Source organism: Strix aluco, chromosome Z (assembly GCF_031877795.1).
Source record: "Strix aluco isolate bStrAlu1 chromosome Z, bStrAlu1.hap1, whole genome shotgun sequence".
Classification (NCBI taxonomy): Eukaryota; Metazoa; Chordata; class Aves; order Strigiformes; family Strigidae; genus Strix; species Strix aluco.
The window spans coordinates 34,213,399-34,229,785 of NC_133971.1; the positions used below are offsets into that span (position 1 = coordinate 34,213,399).

At 37.3% G+C, this 16,387-nt stretch overlaps 1 protein-coding gene across 21 annotated transcripts in view; it reads right to left on the minus strand.

Annotated features, from left to right (window-relative positions):
• Positions 1–3,899: 3,899 nt before the first annotated feature.
• MPDZ (multiple PDZ domain crumbs cell polarity complex component) overlaps positions 3,900–16,387 on the minus strand; it is a 97,095-nt gene continuing 84,607 nt past the window's right edge. For 20 of the 21 annotated variants that reach the window (XM_074811825.1, XM_074811824.1, XM_074811838.1 and 17 more), the window contains 9 exons: positions 16,168–16,315; positions 13,019–13,105; positions 11,548–11,644; positions 10,843–10,886; positions 9,628–9,750; positions 8,593–8,697; positions 8,363–8,475; positions 6,926–7,049; positions 3,900–6,057 (listed from right to left, as the gene is read on the minus strand). In XM_074811825.1, coding sequence (XP_074667926.1) covers positions 5,911–6,057; positions 6,926–7,049; positions 8,363–8,475; positions 8,593–8,697; positions 9,628–9,750; positions 10,843–10,886; positions 11,548–11,644; positions 13,019–13,105; positions 16,168–16,315 — 988 coding nt within the window. In that variant the 3' untranslated portion in view covers positions 3,900–5,910. The remainder of the gene's footprint in view (positions 6,058–6,925; positions 7,050–8,362; positions 8,476–8,592; positions 8,698–9,627; positions 9,751–10,842; positions 10,887–11,547; positions 11,645–13,018; positions 13,106–16,167; positions 16,316–16,387) is intronic. The other variant, XM_074811830.1, reaches the window with a different exon arrangement.

The following is a 16,387-nucleotide window of genomic DNA, read 5'->3' on the forward strand; positions in this document are numbered from 1 at the left end:
GTAGAACAAATGCAGATCCTCGGCATAATCTTTAAATTCAAACCAAGATATTCAAGACTAGATGTTAAAAAAACCCCACAATCAACCAACCAACCAACTAAACCCTGACTTCCAGGACTGCCAGTGAAGTTTGTCAGATTTGTAGTACACACCTGTATGTCGACTGAGGAGAGCTGAATATGCATCAATCCCATCAGGGAGTGACCCTGAAGCCTGCTATGCCCACCACATCTCTCAGAGAGCAAGTCCCTCAGGAAGAGCATCAAAGCCTTTTGTCCACCTGGGACCTAAACTCAAAATTCTTCATACAGACAGAAACCTAGTTACTCTTTCAAAATGCTGCTGGACCTTATTTTTGCATTAAAGCATGACTTGCAAGGGAAATGGTGGAGCCTAAGCCTCCTCTTTACAGAAACTTTTCCAGGACATGGGAACTCAAGCAGTGAACCATCTAGGTGCACTGAAAAAGAAGCAGCTGCAGATGGTGTTATCCTGCATTTAAGATCACCATGAAACAACAGTAATTTACTACCTTAAATGTGTCAGTTGTCCTATTTAAATCTCCAACTACTAAAAACAACGTCCATCCCAGACACTAGATTTGGAGCTGCTTGGATTCCCCAAGAGAATTCTAACATTAAAAGTGACATTTTCCTTCACTACCTGTATTTGTATGTATTTATCAAAACCAACAAAAATGACATATTTGAAACAATGGCTGAGTCATTTTTTTCATTCCAAGACTATCAGAAGAATAACACCTTATTAGCTCTCTGAAGGCAGTTTACACTTGGAAAAAAAGTATAAAATCTGGGAAAAAGAGTTGGTGTGGACTTACTAAAAGAGCATGACAAAAATATGAACACTATCACTTCTAACCATCTTATAGTCTTGGTGACAGTAGCAAAGGTTAATGTTTTCCCCATATGACAAACTTTATTACCATCTGTCCTCAGTGGATCCTATCACAAACAGGAATTCCAGTGAACATTTGCTGCTTTAACCATTAGGATTATATTGATATTTGTAAGTCATGTGCAACTCTGACCTTTCTACTCCCATCAGACATACTCATATTTAACACTGAATAATGAATAAATTTTTTCAAGCCAAAACAAATATGTATGTCTTTGGCAGTTTCAGACAAAGATTCTCCCAAAACAGAGAATAACTCATTTCCTATTAACTACCCAAGATGCTGCTCCCATTGCTTTCTGTAAAATAATGTGAAACTTTGAACTGTTGGACACGGTGGCTATGGCATCCCTGTGATGAGAAGGTACTTGAAAGTTACAGCTTGCAAAGACCTTTAATGTGCCTCAGCCTAAGTGCTTGTGTGAGGTGCCCAACAAGAAACTCAGGCTCCCTTATCTCCATCTGGTGTGCAGCTGTGGAAACCTGATAAAGCATCCTGAAAATGTACCCTGTGGTCTCAGTTATCCCAGTCTTGGTATCGTGCACTCTTCTGCAGCTACGAACAGTGAAAACACACCAAACTGTGACACACTATTGTCTGACCAGTGTCGGGAGTCTCAAAAAGGTATCCCACATCCCATAGAAAGACTCACAAACATTAACTTCCTTTTAGCTACAATGCCTACCTTGTTCAGTTGAAGTACACTCTTAACTACACCGAACTACACTTAATGAAGTGTAACCTTAACCACTAAACTGCCAAAGGCTGAAATACCAGAAAACAGTAACAAGCGCTGACAAATTCAAAGCCTCCCATGTTAGACAAAAACCTTTCACTTGTCTATCTGTGGTTAAACTGGACATGTAACTGCAAGCACTTAAAATATCCAATGTAGCACCCTCAGCTAAGAACACAGGTAAGATTATATATGATCCAAACACCTCCTTTATGTAATCATAATAAAAAAACAGAAGTTATATATTTAAACTACCTATCTGAAGATCAAAAAAGATGGACTGATTAGAAAGTAGTTTGATGACAAAGACTAAGTGAAAACCTGCTCAGTCACTTTCTAAAAATAATTTGCTGCTGCAACTTAAAACATCTTGAGTTAAAAATTAATAATCCAGTTTGGATAATTCTGTTATCTTCAACTGCAATGTACATAGCTTCCAGGACTAGTAGCTTGTCAGAAATTATTCTCCTTTTCTTTCTACTGAAGTAAGAGAAGCAACACTTACCTTTTTCTGCCCATTTTACATGACCATTTTCACTGGGAGTAGAAAGTTCAACAATATTGTGGAAGATTTTACCTATAGCAAAAAGTTAGGAACCTCGACCTACTTAGGCATCATCTTCCATTACTAGGTATGCTGTTCTCAACCGTTTGGATCAGTCTAACCTGACACCATTAACATTTCCCCAAATATCAGTGGTACAACATAACCTGAAACAGTGGCTATGAACTAAAATGCATTAAAATAAAGATCTACACAGTTGTTGAGGAAGATGCATGATCTCCAATTCAGAAGGAAAGAAAACCAGCTTGTATATACACTGCAGGTGTTGAATATGCTAAGGACAACAGTGTTCACAGTTTTAATAGAATTTGTAAAGGAAATGAAAATTTTTATCTTAGTATTTTCAAGGGGTGCCTAAGACAGAAGTGCTCTCTACACATGAATATTTTAAATGGTTCAAAGAATTTGTTTTTAAAGAGCAAGAAGAAGGTGTGTGTGTGAAACCACTACCAGTCTCTTTCCGGTGTTGCTCTCACTTTGAGATAAGCCTTTCTTTGCAAAACACTATTAGAAGTATTACGTTTCTCCACAATACTTGCAAGTCTCTGTCAATAAAACAAAACATCTTTTTGCCACTTAAGAACAAAGACGACAACCTTTTTCTTCTTTTAGGTTTGGGAGTTTTTTAGGCAAGTCCATGTCTAGGTCTACGGAATATACAGCTTCTTTTTTCTTTTAAAAAGGGGCTGGATAGGGTGAAGGGAAGGGATCCTCAATGGCTACTAAACAGCATCAACTCTCCCAAATGAGAATTACCAATACCATTGCTTCCATAAAGCTAACCCAGAAATATAATCCAACAGAAGAATGAATAGGAAAGCAGCCATGCCAATGACACCTGCTCACTGGCAAGAAATTAAATATGTACATTCCCATGAGTCAGCTGTCCTCTGTCCAGACCCACACTTACAAAAAGTGACAGTCTCTTTCATCAATACCACTCTAAGGTTACTAGTATTGAATAGGTGAGAGGTAAGCAGGTAAGAGTTAAATAAAGGACTGGGTATCTGACAATGGGTTGGAGCCTTTAAGATACCAGGCCCTTCAGCTCTAACCCTGTGAAGTCCCATAGTTAACACAGTCACATGGAAGAAACCTAACAAAAATCAGAAGACCTGGTAGAACTGAGGCCACGGTACCTTGCACTTTACGGGACTAAATTTGCTATTCAACGCAACTTTCATACCACATGATATAGAAAATCAAACATACTAAGCCTGCAAAGTTTATTATACCTCATGGTCTAGTGTGTGGCAGCCACTAAGCAGTGATCATGCAACAGCTTTCTCAGCGGGGGGCTTGAGGGAGATCCTGTGTTCTGAAGCAGCAGAGTAGGTCACAGCTAAAAGCAAAGTCCCAGGCTCCAAGACTCACTGTTTTGATCCCTCATGGCAAGCCCTATGCCCGAACGAATGTTTTTTAAACAGACTGAACAATGATTAATGCTGTCTGTTTCAAAAAAGCACAGCAGCTTCATATTAATTCCTAGATAGTTTCGCTATCTGGTCTCATGGATTTGGTAACTTTGCAAGAGAAGATAAAATACTGGAATTCAAACAAAGCAATTTTGAGTAGATGTTTTACGGTTCACATAAAAAACAATGCCTTTTTAAAATTATTAGTTTAAATTGTTTTGAATTAATCTTTCACAATAGAATGAACAATGCAAGCATGCCACTGTAAAGCAATCAGAAACACACCTGCAACTTTATTTCTTCATCATGACAGTTTGGAATTTATTCACTTAAATCCTCCATTTAGACACAACAGCAGTAACAAAATAGCTGTACACTACTTCTGTTACAAATATAGATACTATTTAAAGTGACTTTACATACTCTAATATAGGCATTTCTCACTCTAACCAAGGAATAAGTAGAAGAACAATTCAATAACAACAGCATCCAGTAATGGTACCATCTGTTTTATTTCATCTTAGTCTACCACAGTGTAACTTCTCGAACAATTAAAGAGACAGAGGGTGGGTTTTTTTAGTTATTTCACTTAGACAGTTATCAGTTTGTTAATACTCTTTCACAGACATTCCTCATACTGCTTGTGAGTCCCACTAAAATAAATGCTAGTCTTTTGCATCTTCCCCTAATAAATGGCCCGAATATTGCCTGTATTTTCAGTTCAGATTTCTCTTAAATTACAACTGACATGGTGGCCTTCTTGCTATGATTTTTTGGCTAATTAACACAAATGGTCTTGCTGCTAAATAGAATGCTAATTAGCTAGGCATTTTTTACCCTCAAAAGACACTTCAAAATTTTTCTGCAGGAAGGTAAATCATGGGCAAAGTGTGCTTTATCTGCCAGATTCTTAAGAGCCACTTTGAAGGAGCAGAGGCAAAGGCAAGCTACAATGAGCTAAGGGTTTCAAGTGACTGTGTTTTTTGGATAAAGTTTTAGTGAGGATCCCAACTTAGGAAACTGAAGATATTGATAAACTTATTGACCACACTGCTGCCCAAAGAACAGACAGCTCCATGGTTGCATCATACTTACTAGAAACTATCTTATATTTGTGCCTCTAAACTTAAACACCCTAAACCAGTATTTGTGGCCCTCAAATCTCCTCTTCTGCTTAACGGTGATGCAGGAAGACCTTCACTGCTGTCTTACCCACCTCCACTGGGAGGGATTTTCAGGCTTTTACCCACCTTCAAGTCCTGGTTTTAGGACTCCTAAGTCCAAGGAGAACCCTACCTTTGCTGCTACTGATAATCACAGCAACACTGTAACATCAACTTTTTCCACCCTGGCTTAACCAATACGCACAAGTATCTGTCTTCAGCCAAGCAAACCTGCCCTGAAGCAGCTCTGTTTTGAGCAGCTTGCAGAAACATCTGCACGAGCCTGTAGTTAATCTTGCACACTGGAAGAGAAGAACCTTCACTTACACGTTTCATATTGGGAAGGCTGCTGTCACATCCACATAGGCTAGCAAATACTACTATTATAAAAGTCTAATTCTTCCAATACTGCAGTTGCAGGGCATTCTCATTCACCAGGAGTAGTTTCCACTAGCAAACTAAATCAGTTTTCTTTCTTTTGGATACACCATGACTTATGAAATTTAAACACAGACAAGTGAAAAACCCACCCAAGTCACCCACCCAGATCCTTTTACCTGGGTGTTGTGAAGTAACACAAATAATCATCTAAGTCCATTAATCATCTGACTCCAGGTTACATACACTTCCTCCTTTTCCTAAAATTCCACGTTTTGTTAATACTTTCTTTCTTCTATAACTTTATTTCTCTGTTCTGACTACTGCTGCCCATAACACCCCCTTGTTGACTTGGTGACTTTATAATTTTTCCAACTTATTTCAAATATCCAAAGCCTCTTAGCAAAACATTCCAGTTTTGTTGTGTGACTGTTAATGCAAACATTCTTTTTTTTTTTTTTTTTTTTTTTTTGGTGGCTTACAAGCATTCATTATAATATTAATAGGAAAAGTATCCATGTCTTTCCATAGTTGACATAACTCCATCCCAGTGCTTTGTCAGTAAGAGAAATATTCTATTGTATACAAAAATATGGTTAAATGTTATTTTTCTTCAGTATTGTAACAGTCCTGTGAAGCTGGAAGAACAAGAAGGCTATATAAACATTTCCATTCTCTTTGCTATGTGGAATGTAAATACTATAGTCTTATTGACCCTACCCCTTTGGGCAGCCAGCTCAGGACAAAACAGTCAAAGTGACTGTTCCTTTTGTCCTTTTCAGAATAGCAACTGCTTCCTCATGGGTCACCCCTTCTAAACTCTGCCCATTCACAGCAATGATTTGATCCCCTCTCTTCAGGCGTCCATCTTCTGCTGCTGCACCCTGAAATGATACAACATGTAACTGCAGACTCATGCATTTATTTTTCTCCCTGTCACACTGTCCTTATGGTCTGAATAAGATGGGTTCAGTGCACAAAACTCTTTAAATCTTTTTTTTTGATTTTCAATGATTCAAATACAGTCATTTGTAGTATGGCCTGCTAGTGCTGCAGTATGGCCTGGCCTGTCTAAGTTTCACCACATCTAGAAATTGGATCTACAGGATTTTTATATTCCCTTAACCCTGTTCATCCAGCTAATGTAACATCTAAACTCTGCTATCATAGAAGTAAAATTTTCAAGATCTGAAGAAGTTTTCAGAAACTGGTACAAGAAATGCAGTAATCAAAACCCAGCTCTGTACTTTCATTTACCATAAAAGTTTAGGAATCTTGATTCCAGTTTTCTCTGACTCAGGGCTGTTTCCTGGGGCAGCCCAAACTATCAAATCCAGGTCAGTATCTGAATTTCTCCAAAGGTCCTGAACTTCTCCAAAGGTTCAGCTATTTTATCTTCATCTAGCTTTCAGACTCTCAGTCAAAATAAGTAAAACAGTCACTTCTACTACCTGAAGAAAATACACTTTAAACAGAAAGCAAGGGAGCTGTTTTTCTAAGTATGTGCACAATTCCTATTTTGAGAGTCAAAGAAGGCTCTGTCAAATGTCAAGTCACATGCATATGGAAATTCTGAATCTAAGACTATAGCCTTCAAATGCTGCAAGCACATTTTGACCAGCACCTGCAGTAAGGAAGAAAACCTGTGAGAAACTGTAACAATCCTTTGGCTTCAAACTCAGGCCATGATTTAAGATTGTAGCTGCTGCAAATTAACTAATAAATGGATTGACTAAAGAAATTTACACTTACCTTTGCAAATACTGTCTTCACATAAATGGGTAAGTCTCCATGGGGACTGCCATAACCACCCACAATACTAAAGCCTAGGCCATCTGGTCCTCTATCCAGAGTAATGGTCTTGTACTGAGGAGGTCTAAGAAAAGGTAAAAGAGTATCGCGATGTTGTCTAAACTTATGATTTAACATGCAGAATAGTCAACGAGGACAAAATAGGGTAAGAGCAACGGCCTCAAGTTGCGTCAGGGAAGGTTTAGACTGGATATTAGGAAGTATTTCTTTCCAGAAGGGGTTGTTAGGCGTTGGAATGGGCTGCCCAGGGAGGTGGCGGAGTCCCCATCCCTGGAGGCGTTTAAGAGTCGGGTTGACATAGCGCTTGGGGATATGGTGTAGTTGGGAACTGTCAGTGTCAGGTTAATAGTTGGACTGGATGATCATCAAGGTCTTTTCCAACCTGGATGATTCTGTGATTCTGTAAAAGCATTCTTCCTTTCAAGCTAAGCAATATATTTCCCTTTCCACTACAACTACAAATGTTTTTATTACAATGAACTGGTTATTTTAGTTCATGTAAAGCATTATAACTGTCTAATGCTCTTATTATTACTTAAAGGTAGCTATTTCAGACACCTTTTCCACCCAGGTCAGGGCATAGATACAGCTGCAACGTCCCACTAACAGTGCTTACTAGTGCAGTAGAGATACAATATCAGTACTTCAAATCTCCCTAAGAAATATCTACTTTAAAAACCCTGTAAACCATTACACCTCCAAAAAAAATCTAAAATTAGCCCAGTAGTTTACATTGTAAGGTTTAAATGCTTCTCTCCTCCTCCAATATGTAACTGTATTTGTACATATGCGTTTATACAGACCATCTGTACCTTTCCCCACATATACTTTGACTATAAAAAATTTTGAAATTCTATCTAAGTAGATCTGCATGGCTAAAGCACCACATTCACTCCTTCCCTGTTCCTAGAAGAAAAATGCCTCAGATTTATGAGAGTTTGAGGCAAAACTTGTTTACATATCTCTACCATTGTAGTATACCTTGTATATGAGAAAAGTTAGATGCTCCTTAGAGCCTAATGCTAGAAAGCACATTATGGCAACACAGGTACCATTTAACTCTGAGAAAAAGTATTTTGAGTGTATCAATTAATGCCAGCTACCAAGGCTCAGTAAAACAAAGGAGGCTGTATTTACAGAGAACTCCTGAAATAACATCATAACTCTACATAGGGGCAAAATAAAGCAGCACAGCAAATCACATCATGAAAAATGCAGAAGAGGACCTATGGCCTACAGGTCCCATGTATACCAAATGTGTAAGTCATGATTAAGTCAAACAATTCATCTGTTATTTGCTAAAATTTCTAAGTTTTTTAGGTTGAGTTCCACCTAAAATAGCAGGCTACAGAGGCTGTATATTCTATAGTTACTGACCCTAAATCATCCTGAAAAATGCTGGTTGAAGTTAGTCCCGCAAACTGAAAATTGGACGTAGGTGGATCCTGCTGCTGACCAGTTATGACACTCACTTCTCCTCCAGCTACAACCTAGGAACAGAGTTTGTAAAGCAGTAAAATGAGAATGCTGACACTAAAATAATTTATTGTAGCAGCTGGCAAAATAGTCTTCACAAAATATTCCAAATGTCACCGAAGATTTTTTACCTGCAACTCAATAGTGCCTGAAGCATTTTTTAAGAGGCTAACAGCCTGGGAGTGAGTCATGCCCTCAGTAGACGTTCCACAAATGCTAACAATCCTGTCCCCAACCTGCAGAAGAAAATGTAGAAAATCTAACAATAAGTTTAGTTACATAGATTTGTCACTTTCTTTCAACAATAGCAGATCTGTGTATTTGCATTTAGCCAGATTTTATCAGTGATATAGGGCAGGAAGAAAGAAATTAGCAACTGTTCACTGTACATTTTCTCTTGAAGGCAAATAATCTTTGAACTACATAATGACCTAATACAAAGGTATCAACATCACAGTTAACTAATTACACTGGTTTAGTGTACTCAGTGCAAAGAAGCAATGATGCTTTATAGAATTGATCCTAATACTCTAGAAATATACAGTATGTAAAAAAAAAGATGTATTTTACATGTCACCTGAAGACAGACTGAAGTAGTAAATTATCATCAGAAATTATATGTTTGGATTGATCCTGAAATACCATTGTCCATTTTCCAAGGAGCGTGAGTCAAATTCAACCACCTCTGGTACAGACTGGATATAGTACACATACAAATGCTGTATCAGGTAAGACCACCCACTTTAACTTAGAACCTAAAAAGTACTATCTCTATTCTAAGACATAAGCATAGAAAACAAGAGAGATAAAATGGACTGCATAAATACAGTTGCAGGAATGACCACCGTGCTCATCAGCAGTGCTCACTTACAAGAATCCATCATTCTGAACCATTCTCTCTACTTTTAATTTTCACAAGCTGACTACTACCTCTATTATCCAAGATTGCTTTAGGACTTCCTTCCCAAAGTTAGTATCTTTCAGCAATTACCTTTTATCACGCTACCAATCCAAGTTACTGTTTTGTCAATCCAAACAGCAAAAATTCTTGTCACTGCCAGAAGCACTTATGACTGTATCATTAAACTATTAATTTATTGCATGCCTAGAGTAATTACTGTGCATTACCCATGCAATCTTTACAATCTTCTTAACAATCAACTTACTCTGAGTTTCTGAGTCTGAGCTGCAACTCCATTTGAATGCATCATGGCAATAAATATAGGAACATCTCCAAGAGGACTTCCTACACCTCCAGCAATGCTGACTCCTAGTGAATCTGCAGGGCCCTGTTATTGCCATGAAAAAAGATTAGATTTTTCCAGAAAGAAAAACACATAGAGAGAATTGTGGGCTTATCTCAGAAAATTACTAAAGCCCCTATCTTATGGAAATCAGAATTCCCGTGTCTCAAGCCATTTTTTAAACTAATACACTTTGCATCATTTTGAGAAAGCACAGAGAGCACAATATATGTTTCTTCCCATCAGTGGTAGGTGACAATTTGCTGACTTAGTTGCATGTTTTATCTTAACCAAACAAAATATTTACAGAATTCAGCATCAGACCCTCAAAGTCAGCACAGAAAGACTGTGCGTGGAAAACTAGACAGATAGGATTTCTTGACCTTAACATTGTCTATATCAATCTCTTATTATGAATCTCCTGAAGACCAGAATTAATCTTTATGCACCCCCTAGTGTCCTATTGTTGAAGAAAATAAATAGCTGTTCACTACTGTACAACACCCTACCACCTAACTGCAAAAATGGCTATTGTAAACTGGTATTTGCAGATTCTACTGTAAAAAGAAAATGGCTAAATACAATCCTCATAATCAAGTAAACTAAGTGCTGGGCAAAGTTAAATAATATAAATATTTTGGACAACAGAAGCAATCTGTGATTCAGATCTCATGCTCCTGTAAATAAGGAAGTCAACTGAATTTCACAGTTGAAAACCTGCAGCTGTCAATAAGAAGCTACCCATTAAAAATATGTGTGAAGAGAAACGTGAAATACCAAACAATGGGCTTACAACTTTGGTAAAGTTCCTCTCACTTCACTAAAACAGAGTCTGGATTTAACTCAGTCTGGTAACAGTAAAACTAGGTCCCATTGTCTCTTACTAATCCTTCCTCTTTTTGCTTTCAAAACAGGTCACAAAATGTGATAGATAAATCACACTGATATTACGTAAAAATTTAGGCAGTGGAGATCATACAATCTTGACCTGAAAAGACAAGCAAATTCATTAGCTATTGCCATATCAATTCCTCTCTCAAAACAATTAACAGGGACAGGCTTCTTCCTTTCTGTAAACCTACTGACAACATCTACAAAACATGTTCCTGATATATACCACTTCATGCTGTAACTTACCTTTTTTATTTCAACTGTTCTTAGTCCCTGTATTTCAGAAGCTACTGTCAAATGAATTTAAAAAAAGAAAAGTTAAACTAGCATCTTTAGGAAATTTTTCCATTAAAGTTACCCAAACCACTCTGATGATTCTAACTTTCTGCTGGTTTATTATAGACATATGTTTTAAGCAGATTTTGAAAGCGCCTGTCATTAAATTAACAGTATTGAAATACTTCTGGAATGGGTGAAAAAGTGATTAATTCTCTCCATTTAAATAACTCTTGGAATAAGACTGCTAAGCATGCTCAAATAGAATAGAAAAAACCTATTATTTGCTAGCAATACTTTGGTTAGATGTAACTGTTCTAGATTTAAGCACAAGACAGCTATTCTACGTCTATTCTAATTTAACTATACAGTATCTGGATTTCTATGAATAAGACAGGTTGACTGAAGATGTATTTAGATTAAATAGAAAATTATGGCTCAACTTAAGATTCTCACTATCCAAACTGTTGGTATAACAAGCTGCTACATTCTTTTATAAAAAGCTATTCAAAGATATATATGATGCATTGTACAACCACCACCCCTGCAGCGTTTTAATGACTAAGGAATCACTTTCACGCCTACAGGACATAATGACAACATTTTTGAGAAAGTGAAAGATCTCAGCTACCAGTTCACATGTATAAAATACTGAAAGCACCAAAGAAACCTTACTGGTATTCTTCTTTAGACCACTTTCAAAGGCCTCAGGCGCATTGGACCCAGAAACTGGGAAACTGAACGATGACAGACTGCCACTTCCTTCACTGACCTAAATACAGTGTTAGACTGGATTAGACAGCAGGTTCAGACACCCAGTTGATAAAAGTAAAACTGTAACCCTCTGTAGATTCAGTAGATTTTGCTGTATTTTACTTTTCCTGTGCCCAGTTAAAGCTGATACAGTGAACCTCCACATATTTCTTGGTCACTCTAGAGGGCTACTTGTTTGAAACATCATTAGACCAACAGAGATTGCATGCCTACAACCCCATGCAATGCTTTGAAGTGCTGCCTCTCAGGGCTGGACTGTGCCCTTATATTTGCACCTTCTATCATCTCATAAAGATCTTCTGGTGCAAAAGTTAGTCACGATTATCAAGGTAGGGACAGAATACAAAAGACAGATCTTTATATATCCACATGTGTACTCTCATGTTCACCAACTGCATGAGCTAAAACTAAGATTAGGGTCTCTACTCAGCTTCACCTGCACAATTGCCAGAAAGATTTTCACTATACCTGCAAGGCAATGTAAAGGAACAACATGGCTCCCAGTGAGACTAGTTCACTGACTGTTAGACTCTTCAAAACAATCAACATTGCTAACTTCTTCTGATTAAGATTGCCCAGTGCCTGAATGTTTTTGTCTTGTTTGGCATTACTTGTTTTGAAGAGAGCCTAACATTTCAGTCTTACCCAGTCTTAACCTGCTCACTTGAAACTGTTTAATTATGATTTGTCTTAAAATGATTTTTCTTCAGTACTTCATGATCTGCATATCCAGTTTATAACCACAGAAATTTCTAAGGTAAGTTGTGAGCTCTCAGAAACATAGCTCCTACTGGAGCAAATAATGGTATCAGCTACTACCACATGGATGCATTCAAATGCAGAAACTGATGCAAGTTTGTAACACTCCACCATTCAACCAGCAATAAAATAAACAAACTTGAGAAAAGCCTGATGGAAATGGTGCAGGTTTCCTGCTTCTGATGACCAAGATTACAGTAAGAATATGCAAAGAGTGGAGAAATTCACTAAGTTTACTGAAACAATACTCCACTGCATGCCAAGCACTACTAAACTAACAAAGAGGTTTAAAGTTCATTCCAACTGCTTCTGGTATCGATGAGAATCAGAGCTCTCTCTGCTTCCCAGGCTGGAGCTGTAAAAACCAGACTATGCAGCACAGCAAAGCCGTTTCTGGATTACATTTTTGGCTGAATCATGTCTTAAACAGATACAATATGCTGAAGTGTACATATAAAATAGTTACCAAAAAGCTGCAAAATAGATAAAAACTATTCTTCAGCTTGGATCAGGTATATGGAAAATCACTGCCATCATAAAACCAATTATTTTTATTTGCTTTCATTATTTAACCATTATTTCTTCCAAACTGAACAGTTTTACAGTTACTCACCTGGCTGCTCTGGGATGTTCTCCTCTCGGAGTGGAATGGACCAGCTTTTATTCTTCCGACCTCTAGTCTTACCGTACCTAATGAACACTAGAGAACCAGTCACTTATAATATATCTCTTCTGTCTACAACATTCAAGCCTATGACAATACTTAAGTCACTTACTAGATGCTGGAAGACAAAAAAACTATGGACAGAGGGGAAAATAACAGGTTAACAACCCCACGATGAACACTAAGCAGACAGAGCTCATGGCAGGATCAGAGTCACACAAACTAAGTACACCATGATACTCAATACTGAGCAGGGTACTTTTTGCATTAACCAGTATTACAATACAGATGTGAAAATTACACAAGACCACAAACTCTGTTACCCTTCACTTCAAAGGGAGTAGTTTTGGCTTCTCAATTGTAATGTAAACATATATTTTCATTTTTCAAGGAATAGTGAAATTGACTAATTTCAAAATAAGCACTAAAAATAGTATAACACCTCAAAGTATTAACTATTATGCTGATATGACTGAGAACACAGTATTTAAACTGGTAGCTATCTCTCTCCTGCTCTTGAAATTATCTGTTACTTTGGATCCATACCAACATAACTAAAGAAATTTTGGGCAGGAGGTTTTCCAAACATCTATCAGTAGTTTAAGTGACCCTTCTGCATATGACTGCCAACAGGGAGCTGGGTGATACGGACTGTTTGCACACTGGAAAAACCTCCCAATACTCTTTAAGCTTTTAATTATACTATTATTTAGACCTCTGCATAAATGCATGTCTCAGAAGGCATTAGGCTGATTTTGGAAACAAGTAAGTTATTATCACAAACAACATTTAGAAAACTGGACTTCCAAATTAATACAGGTAGTGTTAAAGAAGACCACCTATCTGCAGCATATTCAAATACAGAAATTTCAAAGTTTTGTTGCTATTTTGCTTTTCCTTCTTTCTTCCACTGGGAAGTTGTTAGTATGAAATCCTGTAAGAACTTAATATTACATAAGTTTGCCTTTATTTATCATGCTTTAGCTCTAAGAGAGATTCATGTTTGTCAGAAAATTCACAGTAAGAAATAGACCAATATATCAAAACCAGTAACAGGATATATCCAGTCAAATAGGGTTTCCATACCTCATATGGTGTTCCTATTCCACTAGGAGTGATGCTAAAAGAGATTTATTACTAAATTGCTTTTTATTTTTTTTTTAATAATGTTGACTTCTCTATGTCCTGGGAAAGACTTGGTCAAAACTCAGGCAAAAACCATTCTTTCCTACTTGTATGAACTGACCTGTATTAAACATACTGCCAACTCCTAGCCAAAATGGAAAATTGAGGAAGTAATCTATGTACCTAAAATTACCACATCCTCACACAAAATGCAAACTCACAAATGAGATTTGAAAGTTATAATGTGTGAAAGTGGGAGGCAATACTTTCCAAATAAACTTGTGAATAAATCAGTTCACATTTAGTTTTATTATAGCTTTCTCTATCCTCCTGAAATCTCCCATTTGATAAATGCGTAAGTCAAATGAGAGGAAAAAATGATCAGCTTTTCACATGTTTTGGGGATACTTAAAACGAAACACTGCACGAACAGGCAGAATTCTCAGCCTCATGAGACATTCTAGGGGTCACATGCTACTTAAAATACACTGTGATTTTCCAAACATGATAAATAATTTTCTAGCAAAATACATTTCAGGCAGTTCAAGACAATTTGTTCCTAGATCTTAGTCTCGTGAATGAAAACAGATCAGATACCTGAACTAAAAATCGTGACTGCCTACATATGAGTGATCATGCTTTACTCCACTGATACTGTGTGAACAAAATAGAATGGTTAACAATAATATATCAGAGGTATTTTAAAAGCCTTATTTCTCAGGGCTAGGACAATTAATTACAAGTACTACTGAGTGGGATAAAGTATTTAAAACATGAATATTCAAATGAGAAGTGGGAACTTTCAATTAGATCTTCCAAAATGTTTGCCAAAATGAAAGAAACTTGCCACATAAAATGGCATTTTAATTTAGAGGAGATGTAAAACTGCAGCATGTGAACAAGAAATGCACTGTTCTTAGATAAAATAAAGTATCAAGTAAGTACTATTACCCCAGAAGACTATATTCATGAGTTCACTGTCAGAGCCCAAACCCAATTCTGGAATTCTCATTTACTGGCACACGCTGAAAATACAGAAAAAGTGCTCCTATCTCCCCTTTTTAACTCCCGTCCTCACCCCACCCTACCCACCCAAAACCAAAAAAACCTTGAAGAAGTTTTCAACATATGGAAACATACACCTCTGAATGTGAGTGCAAAGAAGCACAATCGTGTGTCTATGTATCCAAGAGTCATCTATCAGTAGTGGCTGTTAAATTTTTTCCAGTGGAAAAGTTTTCCATTGGAAAATGCTGACTTGATGGAATCCTTACCACGCAGCAGGAATGTCTCAAAACCCTGGATGGAAAACAGACAAGCTAGCTGACCAGCTGGACTTCCTGCCAGACCACAGGAAATGTTGTATATCTGACTTCATTCTGGTTTGGAAATAGCGGGAGGACATCAGAAGCACATAATTTATTGAAAACAGAAATTCTGGTTCCAAGAGCTGCAGATAGGTGTTTACTTTTGTTATCTTTATGTTTCTTATACTAGATGCCTTGGTCACTGGAAAATGCATTATAATATTTAATGGATGTAAAGTGACACTAGACATACACAGAAAAAATAATATTAATCAACTATGAAAGTAATCGGGTTTTGGCACAACTACTCTGATGAACTCTCTATCATTTACAGTCACTTCTGCATGTGTTTCTGAAAATGTGAGGTAGTTAACCAGTTATCAGTTTGTTGGAGAAAATACAGTATTAAGTTCTAGATTGTTCTAGGTAATGGTCTTCTATTGCCCTATAAACATATGGCACTCTTCACCACCACTACTCCCACTTTCATCACGCAAAGTATCAAAATCTGAATGCTCAAGACTTTAGAAACCTTAAATTTGGACTCACAGCTCATTCTCATGGTCATCTCAAGAACAGTCTGAACTCAGTCTGAATAAAACTAAAGCTTTCAAAAACTCTGGATGTCAGTTCTTCACTTTTATCGACCTTCTCTTTTCCCAATACCTTTAGCAAAGCTGCAACAGCCTCCTGGTTAGCATTTCGAACATCTTCTCCATTTACTGTCAATATCTGGTCTCCTTGCATTAATCTCCCATCTGTATCTGCTATTCCTCCTTTGACGATGTCTGACACAAACACTCCCGTATCATTTCTGCAAATACACACAGTGCATTACAATATTGTTTGAGGGCCATTTTTATGGCTTGCTATTGAGAACACAATA